The sequence below is a fragment of the Chelonia mydas genome, chromosome 10 (assembly GCF_015237465.2).
Source record: "Chelonia mydas isolate rCheMyd1 chromosome 10, rCheMyd1.pri.v2, whole genome shotgun sequence".
NCBI lineage: Eukaryota > Metazoa > Chordata > Testudines > Cheloniidae > Chelonia > Chelonia mydas.
The window spans coordinates 51,722,145-51,747,298 of NC_051250.2; the positions used below are offsets into that span (position 1 = coordinate 51,722,145).

Genomic DNA, 25,154 nt, shown 5'->3' on the forward strand with positions numbered 1-25,154 from the left:
TTTGGTCACACAAAACTGTAAAACATCCTAAACACTGTGTCTCACTTTCCAGCTTGTCATTCTCTGTCATAGCAGCTGCGTTTTAAAAATAACCCATGGCTCCCTGTTTTTGATTTCCTCATTAGAGGTATGGTACCTTTCTGGAACAAACAAGCTTACTAACAAGGCTTAGAAAATAAGAGCTAGAGTCTGTCCATGGCACAAATACTGCACACAAATCCAAGAGAGTGCTAGATAGGCTCTAATAAAGAGACAGTCTCATCGCTGCAACCTAAACTAGTGGGTGAGGAAATGTGACTTGCTTCCTGAGTTGGTAACTAGGACTTAATGAAGCATATGGTGTTTTCCACAATTGCTGAACCTTCTTGTTTACAAGCACCAGTAAATGTCATCCTGCATATTAGATCTTGATAAACAACACAAAAACCTCCTTAGCGCACGTGAGTGGAAAACATACACCAGCGTGGTAAGCAAACACCCACTGGGTCCATGGCCATCCTATTAACAATTCATGTCACTTACTACTGAATCAACAGTAGGTGTCCAGACATTGTCACTATTAGTTTAACTTAGTAATATTTAGAAATTACACAGGAAAAATTATAAGTAAGCTAACTAACATTCTCAAGTCAAGCACTAAAAAGGTAGGAAATGCCAGATTTACAGTTGGCCATGCCACCTTCATTCGGCTCCCTTGTGCATCCAACCTGTAGACAGAAGGGGGCAGGGAAAGGAAGTATGTGATCATGTCATTAGAAATCACAAGGAGGTGAAATTAAGATGGTTCCAGCAACAGCAAGTCTGGCATTTCCTAACTGTAGAGTGCCTGCCTTTTAACATGGCTTATGTATATCATTTCCTAGGATTCTGAAGGACAAAAATAAGCTATTCTGTAAAAATGTTCCAGAAATCTCCCCATCATGTATCATCCACAGGGTTTGAATGCTGAGCCTTCAGGAGCACAAATGTCTACCATTTGAGCTAAAACACTAATGACGTTACCTGGCAGCAGGAGGGAGTTGGGACTACTGCCACTCTGTGCTGGGTCCTGGGGATGGCTGTGGGGAGCCCAGTGCTCGCTCTCCCTTCCAGCAATGGGATGTGTTCTTGCCCCACGTCGTGTCCCAGCGTGTGTGTGTGGGGGGAGTATGGGATGCTGAGGCCTTGTGCTAGTTCAGGTGCAGGGGTTGTCAAAGGGAAACACAAAGGATTTTTCTCCCCGCCCCCTCCAGTTACAGCTACTGTGGCTTCTTCTATGTATTCCCAGAGCGGCCTCCATTGTTGCTTTGGTGGAAGCATGGAAGGGGCTCTTCATAATATTCAGTGATTTTGGCAGGCTGCCAAAAATTTTCTGAGCAATCCAAGTGAGAGAGGGGAAATAGTTAGGTTTCAACCCTTTATCACGAGGCTAAATCACAAAGGCATTTCATGGGAAAAAGACAGGAAGCACTTCTAGAGCTAGGGGGGTTTCCCTCTGTTAAATATCAGAGGCTTGCTGCAAACTGTGGTGGTGTTACTGCTACCCCAAAAGACCCAAGGATTCGCTCCCCTTCAGCTCACCAAGTGGGCTGAAAAGGAGCCAGGAAACCCGACTGAGCCAAGAGTCCTGGAGCCAGCACTCGCAGGGCTTCTTAATTCCTCCTCCAGCCCTTGTCTTGGAGTTTCTAAAACAGAATACTGTGGGGTTTCAATTCTGGAAAGAATCTTGAGGTTTTGGGGTTTGTCCTGATTTGGGATGAAAAATGTTTTTGAAAACTAAATATCTGTGGAACTAAAATTTGGTTTCCTGGACAGCTCGAGCCAAATGGCGCATGATCCCATCAAACAAACAAACAAAGAAAAAAGTGTCTATGCATGAAAAGTTATGCATCTTAAAGTAAGTGGTGCTGGCTCTATATATCTGGATTTAAAAACCTGGCCCAAGGTGTTCGTACTGCTAAGAGCTCCAGGTTAAACAGCTGATGATAGGCTGATTGTTGTCTTAGTTCAGAGCTCAGGATTTCAACAGAAGTTAAACAAGTAGCTTGAGAGTGGTGAAAGATGAGCTGCAGAGCCCTCCCTTTATACTTCCTGCCCCGCCCCGGATACTTCTGGCCGGAGGGATGGTGTGGGTGTGGCTCTGCCCGTCAGGGTGAGTGTTGTGATCCCTCGCTCTTGAGTCCAGAGGGAGGCCACTCTGCCTCACTACAGTAACAAAGGGACAGCTGCTACTGGCATCTTGAAGCCTCTCCGTTCTATATGCCGCTAGCATGTTTACTGCAATGGTGACGGCTGAACTTATTGCAGAGGGGCCTGAGAAAGCATCTTACTGAAGAGGAAGCAATAAGGCTGCCGTCCCTAGAAACCTTCGGGAGAGGATTGTAGAGTACCTCCATGAAAGTTTTAATCTAGGTCTCTCTCAGGAGGACGAAAGGACATCCCTTTGTGCATAAACAAACTGCCCCATGTGCCAGCCCCCTCACCTGCCTAACCCAATAGGGAACAAAAAGCAGATACCAACTCTACCTCCATTTGTTGTACCTCTAGCTCTTCTCGTAGAAGTAAAACAATGCAAAGTCTATTCTGTGTCTTGTTAACTTGAGAGTGGGCCAGGCACGGTCTTTAAATTTAAACATTGTAAGGGATAATGCATGCACATGCTTACCCGGGGTCCCTTCCCCTTCATGCTTGGCTGGCATGACTGGCTAGACCGGGGTAGACAGGTCAACAGGTCCCCACTGCATCTTCCTCTTCCTTCTTCTCCCTCCCACACTGTTCACAGCATGGATCTCCATCTCGGCCTCCTTTGAGGGGTCCATAGTGGTTTGTGGGGTGCTGGTGAGGTCTCCACCAAGTATGACTTGCAGCTCATTGTAAAAGTACTGGTCTATGGGTCAGCACCAGATCGATTATTGGTCTCCCTGGCCTTATAGTAGGTCTGTGGCAGTTGCTGCTGATCCCTTCATATCACTTTGCCTACATCCCATGTGTAATCTTTTCATAAACGTCTATGTTTCTATGGCTGGTCCATAACTGTGCTTGCACAGCGTCTTCTTCCCACAGGCCCAGGAGATCCAATAGCTCTTGTCTACTCCAGGCAGGAGTGCATCTAGTGTGAAGAGCCAGCATGGCTGGTTCAGCAGTTGCATGCAAGAGGGGAGAGTTACAAGGTGTAGTCACCAATCATGAAAAGACATTTCAAAACTATGCAGGGTGTTGTTAAGGAAGGGATGACTTTGGATCTCTGTGACCCCTAGGTAGTGCAGTTAACAATTGTGATCAGAGTGGTCAGTGTTGGGCATTGTGGGACAGCTGCTAGAGGACCATGAGGGTCAACACAGGTCAGACCATGTGTACATGCCATTTGGGGAGGTGGTTTTACGGCCCCACTGTTACAGGGCACTTAGATTGCCCAGAGACAAATTTGAGCGTAGACCTAGGCACAAATAGGTCAATTCATTGACCTAACTTTATAGTGTAGACCAGGCCTCAATCTGTAATTCAATGTGTTTGTGGGGGAAATTGCAGAGCTTTTCATTTCACATAAACAGATTTCTGAATCATTACAGTGCATGCTGAGCATGTGTATTATACGTGGCAATTCCTTTCAAAACACACATGTTTAAACAGATGGCTCATGTTGACTATTTAATATGGTTCCTACAATTAAGTTAAATCTCAATGAAGTAGACAATGACTGATATTCTATTGACATCAAAGCGGGTATTTTGCATGTTCCTCTTATGAATTTTCATATGCAAAGCTGCCACTGTGGCCTTATTGAAATGTCAACTGAGATAAACTGAGGTGTAACTGAAGAGGCTAGATAGGGTATCTGGCATTTCATTAATTTGTTTTTTACTACAATTTACTAGCAATCACACATTCATGCTGTTTTAGTAGTGAAAGAAAGAGACAGGTGCAAATGTATCTGAGCTAATTTCTATAAATAAACATAGCGAATGGGTGAAACCTTGCCCTCCCTCTCTGTGTGTATGCAGAACTCTAAGTGCACTCAAACTGGCTTGTTTCCATGGCACAGAGGGGGCAGGTTGTGGTAGCACGCTCTGTGCACTGGTAGCAGAGAGGTAGCATGCTTTGTGCACCGTATAGCAGTCTCTGCCTCCTGAGCTGGTGGTTTTGGAGGGCAGGGGAATGGCTACTGAATACTTCACCATATGGATAGCTTGGTTCTCTTTCTGAAAAAACAAAGACCTGAGCACTACAAATTTAGCTTTTACTTACTATGCCAGCAACTTTGCCTTTTATTTCCCAGGTAACTTTACATCACTTTGTGTACAGTTGCTCAGATTAATAGTTAGCAATCTTATTTGCTGGAAAAAATAAGGGGTTTTATTTGTTTTAGTTTATTTAACTACTATACAGCTTACAATCGGAAGGTGCTTATAGGTCATATGAACAGAAAAAGAAGACAACTTTCTAAATCACACTCTAAAACAGGGTGCTTCTCAGAGTCTAATGCCAACAACTGAGGAATCTACAACAAGTAAGCTGGTGAAAACCTGGCTGCATATCTTGGGCCCTCTATGTTTCCCTGGGGGGAAAAACCCTGGAGTGTCTCAGAATTCTGCCCAAGAACCCTATGTCTGGGGTTGTAGCCTCTTGATTTGCCTCATTTTTTCCAATGGCTCAGTTAGGAGAGCTTATAATGCAATACCTACTGTGCATATTTAAAACATGACAAGTCTGTTATCTCCTATTTCTCACGTTCCCTTTATATGTTCAGTCCTTCATGGCACTCTTCTCCTGAAGCATGTTTCAAAGGCTCCTCTTTACTTCCCTACCTGGTTTGTCACAACATTGTGAGAAAACGTCCAAATGAAAGGACACTTTTCGTATACAGTTGACATAAGTATTTTTCAAATGTCCTTCCTTGTTGAGGACAAAATCTCTAACTAAGATATATCTGCTTGGGTTGGGAGTCGGTTTTCCATGGCACAAAGCTTGTGGAATGGTGAGGTCTGACTTGTGTCCAATGTGGCAGGAAGTGTGACAACAGTTCTTGGACGATCTCCAGCCATTATCATGTGATGTTGTTATCCAGCATCTGAAAGAAAAGCAGAAAGAGGCTCCTTTTGGTTCTGATCCAGGGCCAAAATGAAAAGATTGTGTGAGGGTTTTTATATTAGAGCTTCCAGTTTGAGTGACAATAGGACAAACATCAAAATGTACGAAAGATGAACAAGGACTGAAACCTGAGCTACATGAGCTGCAAAACATCTAGTTCCCCCTTCTGTCTAGTGACTGCTGGAAATGACACCTGTGAAAACACAGCATTTCTGGGAAATCCCTTGGCAAACTAGCTCTGGAACAATATGTAGTACTTAAATTTCTTCTGATTGGCCTTTGGCAGTTGCAACTCAATAATAAAATAATATTAATCTGGATCAGTGTGGATAAATTTATCACTGATTGCAACAAACAGTGCTGGCTGTCATTGGACTATGTACTGTGGCATGTTTAAACTTCTTAGGTCAAAGTGTCCTCATTGGGGAGTTACAGAACACTTTGATGTCTGAATCCCTTTGGCAAAGCCAATAAAATAACTTATAACCAGATTATCTACTTTCTGAAAAACTAAAGGTGGCAACTGAAATAAAATCCTAGGAACCATGTCTAGCACCAAAAGACAACAATGTAGATAGTTTTCAAATGAAGCATAACTATAGCAACCTCTAGGTATGGCTGTTAATTCTCTAGTGAAGAGCGAGATAAACTTAAAATCATGCTGCATGCATAACTGATTAAATATTTGTAAAGCTTACAAATGTCCTTTCACTAAGTGAAGGTATAGTGCACTAAACAGCTGTAATTATAGTGCTCAAAAATAACATGAAAAAGCTGATTCTTTTTATGGCTTTGTGATGTTCTGTACCTCAGGGGAACACCTAGCACCCCCATGTTCATCCTTATAATAAGTTTGTGTGGTCTCTAATGCAAAGTTTGTCATGTCAGGTGTCTTCAGAAGGCTCATAATGTACTGAGCATTGTTGTTATGGTAATGTTATAGTAATGTTATAGGTTGTAATTTCATGTATATAATTATGAGGCTGAAAATGTGTCCTTAAGGCTTAAAGCAGGCCCAGCAAAAACTCTCCAGAAGCAGAGGGGCAGTTCACGCCTCATCAGGGCATGTATGGGACAAACCCAGCCTAGCCTCACAGGAACAAAGGACACTGGCCTAGGCAACAGCAAAGGATCTGTTGGACTCTCGAGTGAGCCACCACCTTCCTTTGGTCAGTTTGGGACTGCAATGAGGTAATGCTTACCTGACTCTGGAGTCGGGGTGGGGTGGGGTGGGGGAGTTGGCAGAGGAGGGTAAAGCCAAGAGTGAAGAAAGGACATGATAAAAGGCAGAGAGGTTTGCCATGCTCTTCCTCTCTCTTCTACCTCCATCTACAGACATCACCACCAAGAGACTGAAGTGCTGATCAAAGGGGAGAGCCTGGCTGAAGGGCAACCAGGCAGCCTGTGGTGAGACACATCTAAGTTTGTAAGGGGATTGAAAGTGTTAAGATCAGTTTAGAATGCATTTTGCTTTTGTTTCATTTGACCAAATCCGACTTGTTATGCTTTGACTTATAATCACTTTAAATCTATCTTTGTAGTTAATAAATGTTTGTTTATTCTACCTGAAGCAGTGCATTTGGTTTGAAGCATGTCAGACTCCCCTTGGGATAACAAGCCTGGTACATATAAATTTCTTTATTAAATTGATGAACTCATATAAGCTTGCAGTGTTCAGTGGGCATAACTGGACACTGCAAGATGGAGGTTCTTAGGGTTCTGTCTGGGACCAGAGATATTGGCTAGTGTCATTCAGTTGCACAATCCAAGCAGCTTACATGCCAGAGGCTGTGTGTGAACAGCCCAGGGGTGGGGGTTCTCATAGCAGAGCAGGGTAAGACTCGCTCCCAGAGACAAGGATTGGAGTGACCTAACAGATCACCGGTCCAGATAACACCAGAGGGGAATGTCACAGGCTTACTGGGTGTCTGCCGGAGGATGAATTTCTTGTGGAAAATTTCAGCCAAATATACAGCTGTTACTGATGACAAGGATAGGGAAAAATGTATTGGTTTGGACATGTAAAAAAAAATTGTTACCTTTTCTTTAAAAACTCTAGCGCTCCCATGCTTTGGAGCAGGGATCTGAAATATGGCAGGGGACGACCATTCAGTCAGGGGGGTGCTTGTAGTCATCTCTGTGGAAATCTCCCCCAAATTTTGCCAAGTTATAAATCTGTTGGTGTATCTTGGATGCTTGTTGCAGACTGTTAAGTGCTCAGGGCACAGACTGTCCTCTTAGGTGTTTCATACAGCACCTCATAGGGCGTCAGTCCTGACTTAAGCACGACTGCATTACAAAATATTTCCCATGTGTGATTTGTTATAATGAAATCTAATGGCTATAGCTAAAATGCATTCAAAATGGTAAACTCAGACAACCAGCTTTGTGATCTGCAGGTGAATGTGGCCTGATGGCTTTTCAGCATGACTGCTAATTACATTTTGAGAAATCAATTGGCTGACGTGCTGCCTATCATTATGAAAAGGGAAGGGCAATGTCTTATGGAATTGACTTCTCTCTACAGAGAAATCTAAGAGAGCTCCCCACAGTTTTTTGGGGTGAAGAGGCTTGGTGTTGCAGAGGATCTTGGCTTTGCTGTCAACTAAGAATATTTTGGTGGTTAAAATGTCAAGTGTGTGTCTACCCTGACAGGTGACATTGTGAAAATGATGTAGAAAGTCAGTTACTTTTTCTCCATTTTTATTATTGTAGGACTTCCAAATGGAGCAGAGCTGAGAGTAAGTGGAATTCTAAGGGCTTGTCTACGCGGGCAAGTTTCTGAGCAGTAAAGCAGCTTTTTGTGCTCAAACTGCCAATGTGTACACACTGCCAAGCCACTTTGCGCGCAGAAACTCCTCAGTTGCAGCGCTGCAAAAACCCCACCTCGACGAGAGTCGTAAGGCTATTTGCGCAAAGGCGCCAGCGCTCTATTGCCAATGTAGACACTTGATTGCTTTCTGGGTTGTAATTGGCCTCTGGAGTAGGTGACCAGGTGTCCGGTTTTGGACCAGAACACCCGATCCAAAAGGGATCCTGGCGGCTCCAGTCAGCAATGCTGAGCAGGTCGTTGAATGTCCGGTTTGTGCAGCGCCGCAGCGAGGCTGGCAGGCTCTCTGCTAACTGCCACGCCGCGGACTGCACGGCTCCCAGGTCAGGAAGCAGCTGGCATGTCTGCCTCCTAGCTGTAGGAGCTGCCGGGGGGGACCGCGAGCTGCCCCGCCCTCAGGTGCAGCTCCCGTTGGCTGGGTGGGAGCATGGGAGGAACTAGCCGCACTCGCGAGCGCTCAGCAGGCAGCTGTTGAGGGGTTGCATCGTGCACGCCTCTCCCGCTGTTGCCCGGCCCTCTTCTCCTCAGGCTCCTCCTGTGTCTGGGCTTGAGCTGCAGCAACTTGCGGCCTGTTGACCCATCACCAGCACCCAGGGATTGCATCCCTCCTCATTCCAACCCCCCTGCACCCCCATCCCCCTCTCTGCATTCCTCCCTGTCCTACCCCCCACACCCCCATCCCCCGTCATTGCATCCCTCCCTGTCCCAACCCCCGGCAACCCCATCCCCCTCTCTGCATTTCTCCCCATCCCACCCCCCACACCCCTAACCTGCGTCATTGCATCCCTCCCCGTGCCAACCCCCCTGCACCCCATCCCCCATCATTGCATCCCTCCCCGTCCCAACCCCTGGCAACTCCATCCCCCTCACTGCATTCCTCCCTGTCCCACACCCCCATCCCGCATCATTGCATCCCTCCCCGTGCCAACCCCCCTGCACCCCATCCCCCGTCATTGCATTGCTCCCCGTCCCAACCCATCCCACACCTACCCATCCCAGCCTTGTGCCCCATACAGCGCTCTCCCACCCATCCTCTCCATCTCCCAGAGCTGCCACCCCATGTTCTTCACTCCCCTACACCTGTGCACCCCATTCACCTCCATACACTTCTGCACTCCCGTTATGTCCCTATATACCCCTGTGCCCTGCAATCCTCATGCACCTGTAGCCTTCTGCCTCCCCTGCATCCCCATCCACCCACATAGCCCCCCACACCCTCTCCTCTCGCCTTCACTGCCCCCTCTCACCTCTACCCTGCTCTCGTCCTTGGCCTGTTTTCCTCCCCATCCTCTCTCCTCCACCCCCACCCCATCTTTTCCATTCCAGCCCACCTTCCTCCCTGTCCGGCTGGGTGATTTAGGCAGCCCCTGGAAAAGTATATGCAAAAGTGTCTCTGTGTAGGCAAGTGTGTGCATGCATGCATTGTAAGAGACTGTGTGTCATTGTGTAGGGAGGTGCATGTATTGCTGCATGTGTGTATACCTGTGTGGATAAAATTTGCAGCCTAACTCTTTGACTTTTATTCCTTTTGCTGGCTTGCACACAAAAATATTGATGACATAAAATACGTGTGTATACGTTTCATAACAAGTTTTTAAAAGAGAAGGGAACTCTAAAAGAAATGTATATATTTCTTAAAAAGTGAATGCTGTTGACTAGTAATTGCAGAAGAGCCAATGTATCATACATTTCTCCCCACCTTTGCCTAGCTACATTATAAACTCTTTGTTGCAGATTCTCTCTTTTTATGTCCAGCACCTACCACCCTGGAGCCCTGATCTTAGTTGGGGTCTCTAGGCACTAAACAACAATTGTAATAATAAATAATGTGGAAGTATATGTGTTAGTGCATGCTAGATGTGTACACATGAATGCACATGTGTGTCTGCATGTAGGTGTGGGAGTCAGTTTCTACAGATTTATTGTTATAGGTATCTGGACAGGTGTGCATTTCTGTGGTTGTGCTCTGTGGATTTGTATTTGGGATTCAGGAGTGTGCCTTTAAGGGACCCATTGCAGCTGTGATAATGTGTGGTCCTAATTCAACACGTAAAATTACAATATAGGCATTTATGAAATAAAAATATATTTATTGGTTTATCATTTCCACAAGTTACCATCATTGACCAGTGTGAACCGTAGGGCATTTTCTCATAGGTGGAACAGAATTGTTGCACCAACGTTGCATTATATAAAGCATTTATATGGATGGTGTGACGTGAACAAATCAGGTTTTGTACTTGTCAAGAGCAGTATCTGACAAGTTATTAAGAAAATAGAGCTAAGGGGAGCAGATTCTTAGTTTCCCTTTTGGATGACACATTATCCCCTGAGAAAGTAAAATTGGTCCTCAATTTCTGTTTTACAAGCTATAGTCTTACTAGCTGTCTTACTCACCTGCATTTGAAGCTTAAATTCACTTTGACCTGTTCACGCTTTTATCATTCACCCATTTTGGAGAGCAACACCAGCATGTAGGAGTATATGTATATGGCATTGGTGAAACAATACTGGAATACTGCATCTGTTTCTGGTGTCTACATTTTAAATAGGATGTTGAAAAACTGGAGAAGGTGTGGAAGAGAGCCACAAAGATCATTTGAGGATGAGAGAAAATGCTTTACTGTGAGAGGCTTAAAGGTTTCAATATGTTTAGTTTATCAAAAAGAAGACTGAGAGGTGACTTGATTACAGTGTAAAAGTATCTTCATGGGGAAGTAATATCAGATACCTCAGGGCTCCTTAATTTAGCAGAGAAAGGCATAAAAAAGAAGTCTGGAAGCTGAAGCCAGAAAAAATTCAAATTAGAAATAAGGCACATATTTTTATCAGTGACTGTTATTAACAGTTGGAACAAATTACAGTGGGAAGTGGTGAGTTCTCCATCTCATAAGGTCTTTAAATCAAGACTAGATGCACTTCTGGAAGATATGCTTTAGCCAAACATAAGCTTTTAACAAGTTATTGGACTCAATGCATGCATGATGGGGGAAAAAAAGAACAGAAGTATAAATTTAAGTACTTTCAATTGGCATGCTCGTTAAAACTGTTTTTGTTTTATATTGTTTGTATCTTCTTTACACTTCAGAAGTTTAAAAAGTTTAATTTTCCAGTAGTGTTTAAAATCTCTCCCTGGTGAGGTGAAGGGTATCTGAATCACACGTTGCATCTCCTACATTCAGACTGTTGCAGCTCCTGGCCTTCTCCTGGTGCCTGTTTAGGCCTTGCAGTGAAAATGAGCATGTGAGCAAGGATGGGGGGAGAGCAAGTGACAGAAGGAGGGGGGATGGAGTGAGTGGGGGCAGGGCCTTGGGAAGGGGCGGGACATGGGCGGGACCTCGGGGAAGAGGCAGGGCAGGGGTGTTCGGTTTTCTGGAATGAGAAAGTTGGCAACCCTACTCCGGAGCTGTCCCATAATGCCTCAAGTGACCGCTGTGCTCATTGTTTTGAACTCGGCTGCCCAGAGACAGGCACCCCTCCCCTTTCAAAGCACTGTTTCTGACAGCCATTGCGTGCTATGCTGATCTGCTCCGGGACACAAAGCAAACCATTAACGTGGAATGCTCGTGCTGTTGAACACAGAGGCAGGGGTGTGTGTGTGTGAGAGAGAGAGAGAGAGCCCATGGAGGGAGGCGGGGGGCTGATGTCAGGGTTTCCTCCTGCCTCAGGACTGGTTGCTTCCTGCCGCTGTCTGAAGTTACAAGACAGCATGCTGACACGCTCTCTGTCCCCCAAAACACACTGTCTCTCTCCCGCACTCCATACACTCACACATCCCCCCCACTTCAGTTGAAAAGCAGCTGGCAATGTAGTAGGATGCCCATGGAACAATGGGATTGGGAAACCTTCATCATGTGATGCTGTGCCTGCCCCATAAGGCATTGCAAACCCTTCCCAAAGCTCCCTGCGGCCAGTTGTACAGTGGGATAGCTACCACAATGCATGGCTGTCTTTGCCGTTGCAAGAGCTGCTAATGTGGATGTGCTCCAGCGTCACAAGGAGCACAGTGTGGACATGCAACAGCAGTTTAATTCCAGCATTTTAATAAAAGTGGTCAGAGGTGAAAAGCAAGAAACCCTAGCAGTAGCCTGCGAACGCAGTGTGGAAAAAGCTAGAGTGAGGGCTTTTGGATCTGGTGTTGGCTAAAAGGACTTGGGGGTGCAAGCTAAGAAATTGCTCTGTTTGTTCTTAGTTCCTCCTGCATTCGGAGAAGCAGGTCTTTGCATATTCCTTGTCAAAAAACAAGATTGCATCAAATATCAGACTCTATCAATTATTATTTCCAACTGGAACATCCCCAGGCCCCTGAAATTTGGCTAACCTTTTGGGTTTAAAAGGGGCAACACTATGTAGTTAAGCCTTGGGTGTCTGTTGATAGTTAAACATTGTCATCTGGAACCCAGCGGTGTCCATTTGGTGTCCCCATTCATAAGGAGGAGTTATCTTTGATTTCTACACACCATTAAGAGAATTTGGTGTAAACAAGTTATACTTGTGAAAACCCAGTGAAGACCATGAAGTTGCTCAGATGTAAGTGAGCATGTGAATGGGTTACAGAACCTAAACTGGAGGAGGTGTGGCAGAAAGAAAGACCTTAGCTTCACTCTAAAAAAGCTGATTTTTTTTGTTTGCATGGCTAAAAACAGAAAAGCTACTTTGCATTTTGAGGTCTCCCTTAAGAGACAAAGGGACAGCACAGCACCTCTTTCTCTGCAGACAAGTCTAAATTTCTTCTGCTATCTGTTGCAATTTTAGCTTTTAAAACCAAAACGCTTTTCCCCATTCTTTCTTCCGTCTTAAGACTCTCATGGTGGATAATCAGCTGAACGTGAGCTCCCAGAGCAATGCTGTGGCCAAAATGGCAAATAGGGAAATCTTGAGTAGGACAGATGTTTTTTAACCTATGTATTTGGCATTGGTGCAAGAGCTGCTGTTTCCAGGTTTGAAGAAGAATGAAAAAGTTGTGGTGGATTCTCCATCACTGACAATTTATAAATCACAATTGGATGTTTTTCTAAAGGACATACTCTATGGATAATTTTGGGGAAGTTCTGTGGTCTGTGTTAAACAGGAGGTCAGATTAGATGATCACAGTAGTCCATTTTGGTCTTGGAATCTATGAATCTTCAAGGGACAAAATTTCCAGACCTTGGTTTCCAGAAAGAGATTACTCCCTGATCTTCCCTTCATTAGTATCCCTCTCCCGCATGATTGGAGAGCAGGCTAAATTGAGCACGCTAGAGACAAGAGGTGCTCTCAGGATCCAGTGAAGGCTTGTGCTACGTCTGTTCCAAGCCTGCAAACCTTCATTTATATGGAGCAACATGCCCAATATGGATGGCCTCTCTCGTCCGATAGTCTGTGACTATCAGACTGGGGCAGTAATGGTTGCACCAGTAACCCATTAAGGTATACAATTATCATTGATCAGGAATTTTTTTATGAATACATCTCCAAGTCTCTTAGATTTCATGATCTAATGCAGTGGTTCTCAACCAGGGGTATGTGTACCCTGGGGGTATGCAGAGGTCTTCCAGGGGTATGTCAACTCATCTAGTTTTGCCTAGTTTGCCAATTTGCCTAGTTTTACAACAGGCCACATAAAAGTACTAGCGAGGTCAGTACAAATTAAAATTTCATACAGACTGACTTGTTTATACTGCTCTATATACTATATTAAAAGGTAACATAACATGCATATACGCACTGTATTAGATGTGCATTTTATGTCATTTACTTATGTGTGCAAGCATGTTAATGAGGTTGAAGTTGTCACAGTGTATGCGGTTGTGATGTAAAAATGGTTTGATTTTTAAAATGAGGAGCTGGAAGCGGCGGGAGTGGCGACAGTGATAAATTGTAGGAAATTGAAAATGACTGCAAAAAAAACCCCACCCCATCATCCGTTCTGTGAGGAATATATTGCTTTTGGATTCAGATCTACAAATAGCGATCCACCTCAAGCTGTGTGTTTCCTTTGCGGGCATTTGCATCGACATTTGAAGACAAAAGACCCTGTGCATGCAGGTAAGTCAGTAGAAGTTTTTCAAAGAAAGCTTTCTGAGTTCCAGACTTGTCAGCCTAAAATGAAAAAAGCTTCAACTATTTCTAGAAAAGCACTAGAAGCTTCATACACTGTTTCCCCTGTAGCAAAATCAAAGAACCCAAATAATGCACTTACATAAGCTCCAGGGAAAAGCCACTCCAATAGGTAATTTGGGTCCGCTGACAAAGAGACTAGCATCCTTTGACCTAATATTACCAAAAGGAAAGTTTGTGCTTTTCTCTACACTTTCTGCCATAAACTTACTATTTCTATTACCAGACCTGGCAAAAGTGCACTAATATACCAGGTTAACTGATGGGGGAATTATATGTTAGTGCTGCATAGCTCCTTCAGCTGCTAAATGTAGATTATACACTGATGTGCCAAAAATAAAAAAGCAACACTATTTTGTTGGACTATTAATAAATAATTCAAGAGAATGTGGGTAGTCTGGAAAGCAGTGTTCCATACCAAACAGCAACCATTTCGTACATGTAGCAAAATCATGGATCTTTGCCAAATGTGTAAGAAAGACATAAATCTGACAACCATTCCAAAACTGCCATTGATATCAACAGAAGCAGCATCTGAGCCTACATAGACATGCCAGTTAAGCAAGTCAAAACCATTCAAATCAAAAGTAATAAATGGATAAAATTTCAAGTACAGGTTATTTGCAATGAGCTTTGCAAACATATTGAAGAATTAATTAAAACCAAACTTAAGATATCCAATCACCCATTGATAATTAACACAGAGAGAAGATTGACCAAATTATTATAGCAATTACTTCCCAAACATTAACCCTCACTACAGATTAAATGAAGTAATTCTGCTGATCCCCTAACATTCTGCTGATCCCCTACATTACATTACAAGGATTTTTTTTCAGACTCCTGTGTCGAAGCTTATTGCAATTTCTCATGACTATGCAAAGGTAAGACCAGTGTACTGACACCTGATATAATAGTTCATTAATGTCGGTTTGGGCAATGATTCAGCAGCTGTCTGACATTGAATGTCATTCTCTACTTCCTTTCTTCTCCAGGATAAACATGTCAAAAGTTCCACAGCCATGCAGGTAAGTAAAGGAAATTTGTAGCCTTGTAGATAAACCAAACAAATAAAATCACTAGGACCTAAAAAGCTGAATCACCGACCAAACAAATGCTACTAGGTTAATCTTTTAACTCCTGAGCATGAGTTCAACTCCTGTGCAGCAATCCCATTTTCAGACTGTCTCAAGAGCTTCTGGGCATTTGATGTGGATGTACAGACATGACTTGGACTTCAGTGGTTAGGATGAAGCAGGGCTATTTGCCATATGACACGGTTCTTGAAAAGTCAGTAATACGTTGAAATCCAGCATAGGTAAGCAGAGAAAGCTTCACCTAATTCATGTTCACTGTGAAATAATTTGACATTTTGTATCCAATTGGTCCTGCTAATTTGTCCACAAATAGCAGCAAAACAGACAACCTTCTTCCGTATTTAGTCTTGAATCAGAAATGCCAATTTTGACAGTTGTCCTGGTGGCCTTGCTCTGAATTCTGCAGGCAGTCTCTCCAAGTTGGGCTTTAGCATGCTGATGGGATACTCTGATGAAACATGCACCTCTGCTCTGCTGTTCTGAGCATATTGGATCATCAGATCTGACACTTTTACCCAAATAATAAGTTGACACATTAACATTAACAAACAAAATAAACTGGGTATGAATGCAGTCTTGGAGAAGCCTAGATCCCACTACTTCAGGTGCAAATTAATCCTCTTAATTTTCAAATCTTGGCGTTCAAATGAACGTAGCCCCATTTATCAGGCCCAGAAATTGGAAGCACTGGAAATTCTCAGTTGAAACAGGCAATATACAGTTATTATAAGTACATTAGGTTGAGTGACTGTTCTGCTGTCATAACGGAGCAGGAGACAGTAAGTTAGGAAATGGCTATAACACTGAAGTTTACATTGGCAAAAAACAATTTAAACAGACTGTGGAGAGGACAAGCAACACCACCAGGGGGCATTTAAACACATGACATATTGACCATGGCTTAAGAGAATTCAGGGCAACATATTTCAACCTCTAGTTCCATCAACTGATAAGAGCCGGCATGTCCTTTTTTAGGATGCTAATTAAATCACACTGGACTAGAGTCAAGTATCAGGAAGGTGGCAGTCAAACTTGTACTCAGCTAAAATATTTGCTGTTGATCATGTGGTAGGTAAGGAGAACGATTGCCCCTTGCGTGAGGCTGGTAGTGCAGCTATCCTCCACCAGAGGGGGAAGCAGCTTTAAGTTGCATAATGGATCCATAGAAGCCTTGATAGTATAAACTACTTAAATGTATTGAATCAATAGGCCTCTCATGTGATCTGGCTCTGTTCCTGGTTTTACTCCAGCTCAACCCACTTTCTGGGCCAATTAAGTCTTAGCTTCTCAATCCATAGAGAGAGAGGGAAGCTGATAGCTTGGGTTCCCCTGGTCCTCAGGCCACATGGGTAGCTTACAAGCTGGGCTCTTTCCATGGGAATGAAAAAGACCCCAAGATACAGTAACACATTTGTTATTGGTGGTGATTGTTAACTATAAAACAAAACTGTAAAAACAACTTAAATTGTTTCTTTAAACTGTAAATCAGACTTCTTTGAAAGCTTATTTACTGCAAATTCTAGTTAGTCTGAACACTGTCTAGTTAGTGGTCACTCTTCTACATTGATAGCTAATTACACATCTAATGCAGACTCCAATGAAACGCAGTTCCTGATCAGTCTCCAGAGAAGAGGAAAACTCTCAAATTACCTTTATTACATAAATTACATCACATTTCTCCCCACTTGAGCAATTCAGGAGTTATTCCTTTGCTTTCAAAGAAGCCATTGATATGCTTCCTGATGAGAGAAGATGTTTTTATTCTTTCCTGGCAGCAGAGCAGGGTTTCTTTTAGCCAATCTGATCAAAAAGTTCATCAGTTGATGTGGTACCTTCAGTGAGATTGATGGCTGGATAAACTACAAATCAAATTACCAAGTGTAAGTGCTGTTGGAAACAATGCAGAAAGGCAAATATATTACTGAATAAAAAGTGTTCGTAAGAGTTGAGATTGAACGAGTTAAAATAAAGTCCTGCTAATGCTGCATAAATGTGCCAAATATTCTGTCTCTTAAATAAAGCCATGCTGGAAAGGAACACTTTGCTACCACATCACTCTTCATCCCTCAATATCTCCCTGCCTTGCTTACCTCACTAAAAATGTGCAAATATAAATGAAAGATTCAAAACAAATATGAATAGTATTTAATACTAACAAATCTAGCCTTCTTTTTATTAAAACCTCAGAGTGGAGGTTGTTTGTAACTGAAAGTTCTGTAACTCTGAACAAAACATTATGGTGGTTCTTTCAAAAGTTTACAACTGAAGATTGGCTTAATACAGCTCTGAAACTTTACTCGGTAGAAGAAAAAGGCTGCTTTTAACCGTCTTAATTTAAATGAAACAAGCACAGAAAAGTTTTCTTGTCAAATCTTTTTTTAAACTTTCCCTTACTTTTTTTTAGTAGTTTACCTTTAACATGGTACTGTACTGTATTTACTTTTTTTATTTTATTTTTTTATCTCTGCTGCTGCCTGATTGTGTATTTCCGGTTCCAAATGACATGTGTGGTTGATGGGTCAGTTCATAACCCTGAAGTTCTACGGCATACAAATAGCTATTTTGCCAGCCATTGAAATATAGTGAAGACAGCAGTGCCAAAGAGTAGCTGGCCCCTTAAGACTCTCAGCATACTTGTAACGAGCTCTGCTAAAGAGAATAAGCCAGCAGATATCCATCTTGGGATAATTGATTGCCTAAGTATCTGGGGAGTAGTTAATTAGCGAAGGAATACCTGGGCCTTTTAAAGGGTTATATAAGCTCAGGGAGGAGAAAACCGAGGGAGAAAGTAGGTGGGGAAAGAATGTCTCAGGGGAACTGACTAGGAAGCTACTCCCAGTGGGGTCTCCCCAGAGGTCAGAGGCTCCCAAAGGACAGAGCTATGAATGCCAAGTTTCAGAGAAACCTGGTCCCAATGAAAAGACTTCACCAGGCAGCAGCTACCCTAGACCAAAGAAATGATATGCTTTCCTAAGAAGAATTGTCATGGTGTGAACTCTCCGTGGGCCTTGACTCAAGCAGAGAGACCCATTCCCAGATGAGGACAAGAGGCCCTTCTCCTGAAAGGGGTTCTGTGTTAAGGGGCCTGGACAGAAGTGGGGTTGACAGACTAAAGTTAATGCAGCCCCTTCCCTGCCTAGCTAGGATGCTGGAGTGGAAGCCTATTTGTATAATGTTCTGTCTTTGGGTTAAATAACTAGATCCTTGAAGGGACATTGTTCAATATACATAGTCCTCATTGGACTTATTGAAAGGCCAGTAGGAGAAACTGAGGCAGACATAATTGCAGTGCTGCACCAGGCTGCCATGGGCGTGTTCCAGGGTTAAGGGCCCCCATTACAGGCAGCCATTCAATATGGTAACAGTTCATTAAAGAGCTGTTAAACTAAAACTATAGAATACAACTATTCAAGATGAAATATCAGCAGGACACTACCTGTATTGTGGTCATTAAGCAATTGATTTGTGGGGGTGTGTGTTCATGCTTACTTTTAGATAGACCACCATTTAGAAGTGATCTGGAAGCAGTGCCACTTAAGGTGATCAGACAGCAAATGTGAAAAATTGGGATGGGGGTGAAGGGTAATAGGAGCCTATATAAGAAAAAGACCCAAAAATCGGGACTGTCCCTGTAAAATTGGGACAACTGGTCACCCTAGTGCCACTTAATTAGAACCCAGCATGCTCTTAAATTGATATGATATTACTCACCTGGGGAGGAAGAAAGCTACTTGCTAAATCACTAGTACATTTTCCTGTCATGCTTTGGTTTACTTCTAAGGGCTCCCATCCAAACAGTGGCCAGTCTGAGTCCTACTTTTCTTAGATTATAGCCTAATATAGTATGGCTAGCTACGGTCAGAAGCCACATCTTAAATGTTGTTCTTGTGTAACAAACCCAACCTGCCATGCTCAAAGGCACCAATCTGAGGACAAATTAATGATAGGTAAAGCTAATTCTTTGATATGTAGCTAGTTGTAACACTGTAATAAAAAAAAGGGGAGAAAAAACCCTCAGTTTGCAAAGAATATTTTATACTATATATTCTATTCTATCTTAAACTCAACTCTTGCATTTTACTACCAATAATAGCAAAACGTGAAATTTATTTAAAAAAAGGAAAGACTGTTTTTCCACTGATCATCTGACCAAGTTGGTTATAACTGAGCTGACTAATGCAGTTATTCATTGTAATAAGCTTTTATCCTTCTCTGGCTATGCCAGTTCCTAGAAATGTGGCAAGTGGTGCTTCTGCACACAATTCAGATTACTAGTAAACATGTCCATCTGTTCAATATTTTCCTTCCAGCATAATTTTGACTCTGTGGGTAAAAGCAATTGACTGAGGGCAGTACACAAGAAGTATATATACTCTTACAGACTCTGTCCTTTTACTGTAAAACTTCATGGGAAATCAGTTGTAATTTGTTCTATCAGAATACACAATGAAGAACCCACATTGCCAGTGATGTAGCTATGTGTAAATTGAACAGAAATTGGTGCTCAGATGCAGTTCTTGGTCCAAATTCTCTGATCATGGAAGTGGCTGCGGTTCCATTGACTCATTTGCAGAGATAGTGACTCAATTTCACCTGATGCTTGTTTAGTCTAAAGACTAAAAGAGAGACTTGGGTGGGTGTCTCTCTCTAGTATTTTAGTTTCCCCGCCCCGCCCCAAGAGACAAGATACTGAGGAATGCACTGGAGCTAGCAAATTTACTGGAAGCAAGGCCAACCTGCTGCTGCTTACCAGTTTCAGAAGAAATATGCCAGAATAGCTGAGCTCTCCGAACAACCATAGACCAAGACCAAAGGAATAAATGGCTATCAGGAAATGGGTTGGTTTTAGTACCATTAATCCTAAACACCTTTTTAAACCTCTTCTCACTTCAAGGGGTAATGTGGTGTTGTCGTTGCTTGATGTGCTGTCTGTTCTTTCATTTAAATCCAGCCCAGATCATCAGTCTGGGTAGTTTGAAAGAGAGGAGGATTAGAGTTACAGGATACATTAAAAACACAAATAAGGACATAGTGCTACCCCCATACAGCCAGCTCAGAAGAATCCTACCATACTGTCATAACCAAAATCCTGACTGGGACAAATTTTTACATCTGAAGGGTAGAATACTAGATAAGAGTATTTGCCAATCTGTGTGGAAAATAGGACACAAGGAGATAAACAGATGCAGCTCCAAAACACTGGAATATCCAGCCTTGACATATTCTTACATTTATTACTGGTTGTAGATGTAGGAATGACAGCCTTGAAGACTTATGCTATTTGACCACAGGCAAGGGCACCATGGGCAACAGCACTATGCATTTCCTACACTGCCTTGAGCCTCCTCTAAGGTAAGAGCCATAGGAGCCTCCTCTAAGGTAAGAGCTATTCAGTTCTATATGACATAAATAGACCTTGACATTTGTGCTAAGCATAACAACAATAGCATGTACACAAGCATTAACCAACTTAGTCATTACTAACCTGGGTTTGACTTAAACCAGTAACATACCTTCGTCTGTCTCACTACCAATATGCTGAGTCATCCAGGCCCACCTGTTTAGGTAACAAATTATTTAGGGGTAATGAAAGTAGTAGTGAGGTGATGACTTTCTCATATGGTAAATGTCCTGTAGCATCATTAAAATGTAGATAGAGGAGGGGATTTCAACTACAAAACTTGTCCGTTAAGCTTTATGTAAAGCAGGGGATACAATTAAAAACAGCAACGTCCGTGCACCACACTCTAATACTTTAGGTAATAAATATATTAAAGGTTTCAGAGTAGCAGCTGTGTTAGTCTGTATTCGCAAAAAGAAAAGGAGTACTTGTGGCACCTTAGAGACTCACAAATTTATTTGAGCGTAAGCTTTCGTGAGCTACAGCTCATTTCATTGGATGCATTCAGTGGAAAATACAGTGGGGAGATTGAAGTGAGCTGTAGCTCACGAAAGCTTATGCTCAAATAAATTTGTGAGTCTCTAAGGTGCCACAAGTACTCCTTTTCTTTTTGCAAATATATTAAAGAACACTTGGGACTTGATGCTATATTGGAATCCACTGGATGAACCCTTGCACTACTGCACAGTCCCACTTACATGAAAAGCCTCATCATAGCATAGGGATATTGCTCAGGTGCAGGGGTATGAACTGGAAGACAGCACAGAATCAGGGCCTTGGATTATTAGTGTACCTAAAGAAAGCTATCCAAAACCCTATATTTTAAATGGCCTAGGTTATTAAAGATACTTGTATGGACTCCTGCAATGGACCATGTGAGCCCTTTATTCATGTGTGGTTTTTGTTTAATATTCAAGAGAGTACTTTCTTGTCATAGCAACAGCAGCAGTGTTTGCTTTTGGTACATATGCTTCAGTGCTGTCAGAAATAAAGAACTCACTGTACTGAAACCAGAGGCTCTTCATTCCTAGTTTCTCAACTGCCTAATTCAACCTTCTACTGAGCAACCATTTTTTTAACAGATCCTTGGTTTTTCTCTGTCATTACTTTCATGCAGTATCATAAATAGTGTTTCCTTACTTAATGTAAGAGACTGGGCTATACATGGAGACCCTACCCACAAACATTTCCGCCTTTCCAGGCTACACAGTTTGAGTATACAGTAGATTGATGGTTTTGAGAGAAAGGCAGGCCTATGGCAGAAACCTAAATATATAAACCAGACTTTTATTGACCCAAACTGCACTGAGTTGCAGAACAGGCTCAATGAGTATAGGTCAGTACACAAACACCCTTTGCAAATCACTGAGTCTAGATCAGGCAGCTGCCATTACTACTGGAGCTACCTGGGCAGGCTATAATCTGGAAGGTGGAATCTATAAGCTTTACAGCTTTAGTTCTCCTTCTCCTGCCACCAGCAGGCATCCTCAAGAAGAGAGAGGGAAATTGCTTTGAAGGCCACAATAGTTAATGAGAACCAGTATGTGGAGAGAGTGGTAGGATAGTATTTGATCCACTATTGTTATAGTAACTTAATGCCTTCAAGTAATTGTAGGTGAGGATCTACCAGCTAAAAAGAATCAAGGACTCCTTACACTCTTGTCCTAAAGGCAACAGGGAAGGTGATACCATCAGTTAAATGGGGATCTCCCAGCAGAGAGCTCAGATGTATCTGTAGCTAGATTCAAGCTCTGTGACTATAAAATGCAGTGAGAACAAGATAAATATTTTCAATAAATGTGCAGAGCAAAAGTGTGAGCATCAACTTCTTCATGTAAGGTAACGGTTCAGTCCATAATGTATGGCTGTTCCTTTCCATGTGGAATGTTCACAATAAAGATTTCTGGTCAAAGAAGCAGCATTCCTATTCCAGTCACATTGAACAAGCCCATGGTTTGGTCACATTGCAACATCAGACCAGGGTAAGGTGTTGTTGTCAAAACAGCTTCTATATCAAAAGGTGACAAGTTGTGTTAACAACATATCTGCAGAGAAATGTGAAACTCCCAAAGTTGTAGAGGGGAAATAATACAGCTAAGCCCTGGAAGTTGTATTGTCAGTGCATTGCATGTGGTTTCTGGCAACTTCCCAGGGGAGCTCTGTAGGTAGGGACAAAAGTTAAATTATTTCTATTTATCTAGTGTTCCTGTCCTCTGCTTCAGTAACCTGCTCCAAAAGTTGGCATTCTTATAATGATTAAGTTTCTGCCAAAGAGTTTATTACAAGAAACCTGTCCCCCAGTTTTTAGTAAGCAGTGTAGTATAGCTGTGTCAGTCCCAGGACATTAGAGAGACAAGGCGGGTGAGGTAATATCTTTTATTTGACCAACTTCTGTTGGTGAGATAGATTAGCTTTTGAGCCACACTGAGTTCTTCTTCAGGGCTGGGATCCAAATTTTTTAAGCAGTCCCGGGTTTCATGGCTCTGCCTCACCACCTGCAAGGCTAAAATAGCCAAAGGTGACTGGTGATTCTGGGTGCCTCTCTTTCCAGCTGTACAACATGAGACCTGTAAAAGGGGTCAGACTTTCAGAGTGTCAGTGCTTAGCACTCTCTGAAAACCAGACCCCTTTGAAGGTCATTTAACACATTTGAAAATGTAGTTCCAAGATCCAGAAGACGAGATGACTATTTCATCTCTGGCATAAAAGAGGTGATAGCCTTGGAAGAATACAGGGTCCCCAACTGCCATGTAGATCAGAGAGAAAAAAGTTCACCTCAGTGACATATGGGGTAAGATGAGAATTGATTTTTGCAGCTCAGGGCAAAATTAAAAGCCTTGCCCCAGTAGTTGAACCCGGTGCTTCATTTGTGGTGTTTCAGTGAAGGATGACTTTCCATCTCAGAAAAAAAGATTGTAGAGTTGGTTAGCCCAAGACCTATTAAACTCATGTGACACTTTATAAATCAGCAAAATTGTACTGTTGAACTGAAGTTAAACTCATTGGATTTTTTTTGGTGGGGTTGGGTACAATCTGAGTGTCAAAATTATTGTCCAAGTAAAATGAAACAATTTGAGCTAACTATAACTATTAACATTCCAAACTCCATAAAGCCTTGACTAGATTACGCTAAAGCTGTGTCAATATTTCTGACAAACACTTGCTTTTAGGGGGTTCTAATAATCTCTGGATGAAACCTGGAGTGGTGTTCTACAGGTAACTGAATTCCAAAGGCAAGCAGAAGAAGGCTAAGTAATAGAGATATGAGGGAAGGATCGGGCCTGCAGAGTGAAAGTTGTGATACATGGGTTTTTCACTTGAAGTGCTCAGTCCTAGAAATTGTTCTCAGTAGATATAAAAGTAAATTATTAGAATGCAGATGTTTCAGGTCAGCACTGAAGTATTCAGTGAAACCAAAGGTGGTGTTAGATGATGTCTAGCTCTAATGTTCTAATACCTTACTTGTGGGATAACTGTTGTTTACGTTCACACAACAGTTTACCCTCCCCGCCCTCGAGAATCCTGGTAAGACCTATACCCAGGATCAGCGTCAGAGCTACAGCAGGTTCAGTGATAATATTATTTGTCCCTTGTGGAAACTGAAATATGATAAACTTTGAAATGGGATAAACTTTGAAGGGCAACTTGGAGACCTATTATCACATGAATGGAAACAATCTTGGCTGATTGTGAGTTGGAAAAATAAATAAAAGCAGTAGCTGTTACTGTGAGAACCTTTTAATTGAGCTCAGGAAGGAATGTCCTGGGCTATTATGGATTACACCTTCAAACTACTGGGACTTTTGTTCAACAAGTGGGTGAGGGATTTTCCATGTAAGACCTGGGATGGTAAACTTATATTACCCAGTGCAGCTGCAGGCTTACTCCAGGTGTTGATTTAAAGGGTGATAAAAAGAAAGATGGTGAGATCTTTAAATACATAACTTAGCTTTGCTTGGGGTTTTTTTTACACAAAAAGCCTATTAAATTCCTGTAATAAACTGCAGGCAACAGTGAAGGAATTTACAGGTGTCTTGTTTCTTTCACTGTACATCTTTCTCAATAGATACATTCAAGACATTGAATGGCTTTGGTTACAGAAGATATCAAAGCTTCTTTTGGTTTGTAAACTCAGATCAAGTTGTGGGGTACACTGATGCTTGCTGTTGTTCTCAGGTGCGCTATATATTAAAATTATTAAACACACAGATCACCACTGAATAATTTTTTGTATGTGGTGTTTCGGGATGTGGCAGGGTCCAAACAAACTCTCAACACTATTTACTCTTTTTGCCACCAGGGCCTTTGACTTAACATATATCTTTTTCTCTCCTCTTGAAACTGTAGGATGCAATATAACGGAAATATGAACTTTCCTTGATTGGAATCAAATGATTCATAAAATAAAGCCAAAAGCAAAACAGGACAATTTGAGAGTGGAAGATGAAATAACATTTGAGTCAAAATATGTGATATTGCTGAGGACCTGGAATTAGTGAAATGAAGATAAATATCTGCCTTTACTTTTGTGCAGCTTTCTTCCTCATCCTGTTCATCTACATGTTTTCACATATATAATATGCATTTAGGGATTGACTTTCAGGCTTCTGTTCTTTGTGGGTGCAGTGGCTTATTTCAAAAGTGTTAGCAGCTTGCTTTC

The 25,154-nt window shown here is 42.4% G+C and overlaps 1 protein-coding gene across 2 annotated transcripts in view; it reads right to left on the reverse strand.

The window, feature by feature from the left end:
• Nucleotides 1-16,882: 16,882 nt before the first annotated feature.
• The window catches only part of LOC114020815 (C2 calcium-dependent domain-containing protein 4C), a 33,373-nt gene continuing 25,101 nt past the window's right edge, over nt 16,883-25,154 (reverse strand). For both annotated transcript variants that reach the window (XM_043524469.1, XM_037910917.2), the window contains one exon: nt 16,883-16,980. In XM_043524469.1, coding sequence (XP_043380404.1) covers nt 16,928-16,980 — 53 coding nt within the window. In that variant the 3' untranslated portion in view covers nt 16,883-16,927. The remainder of the gene's footprint in view (nt 16,981-25,154) is intronic.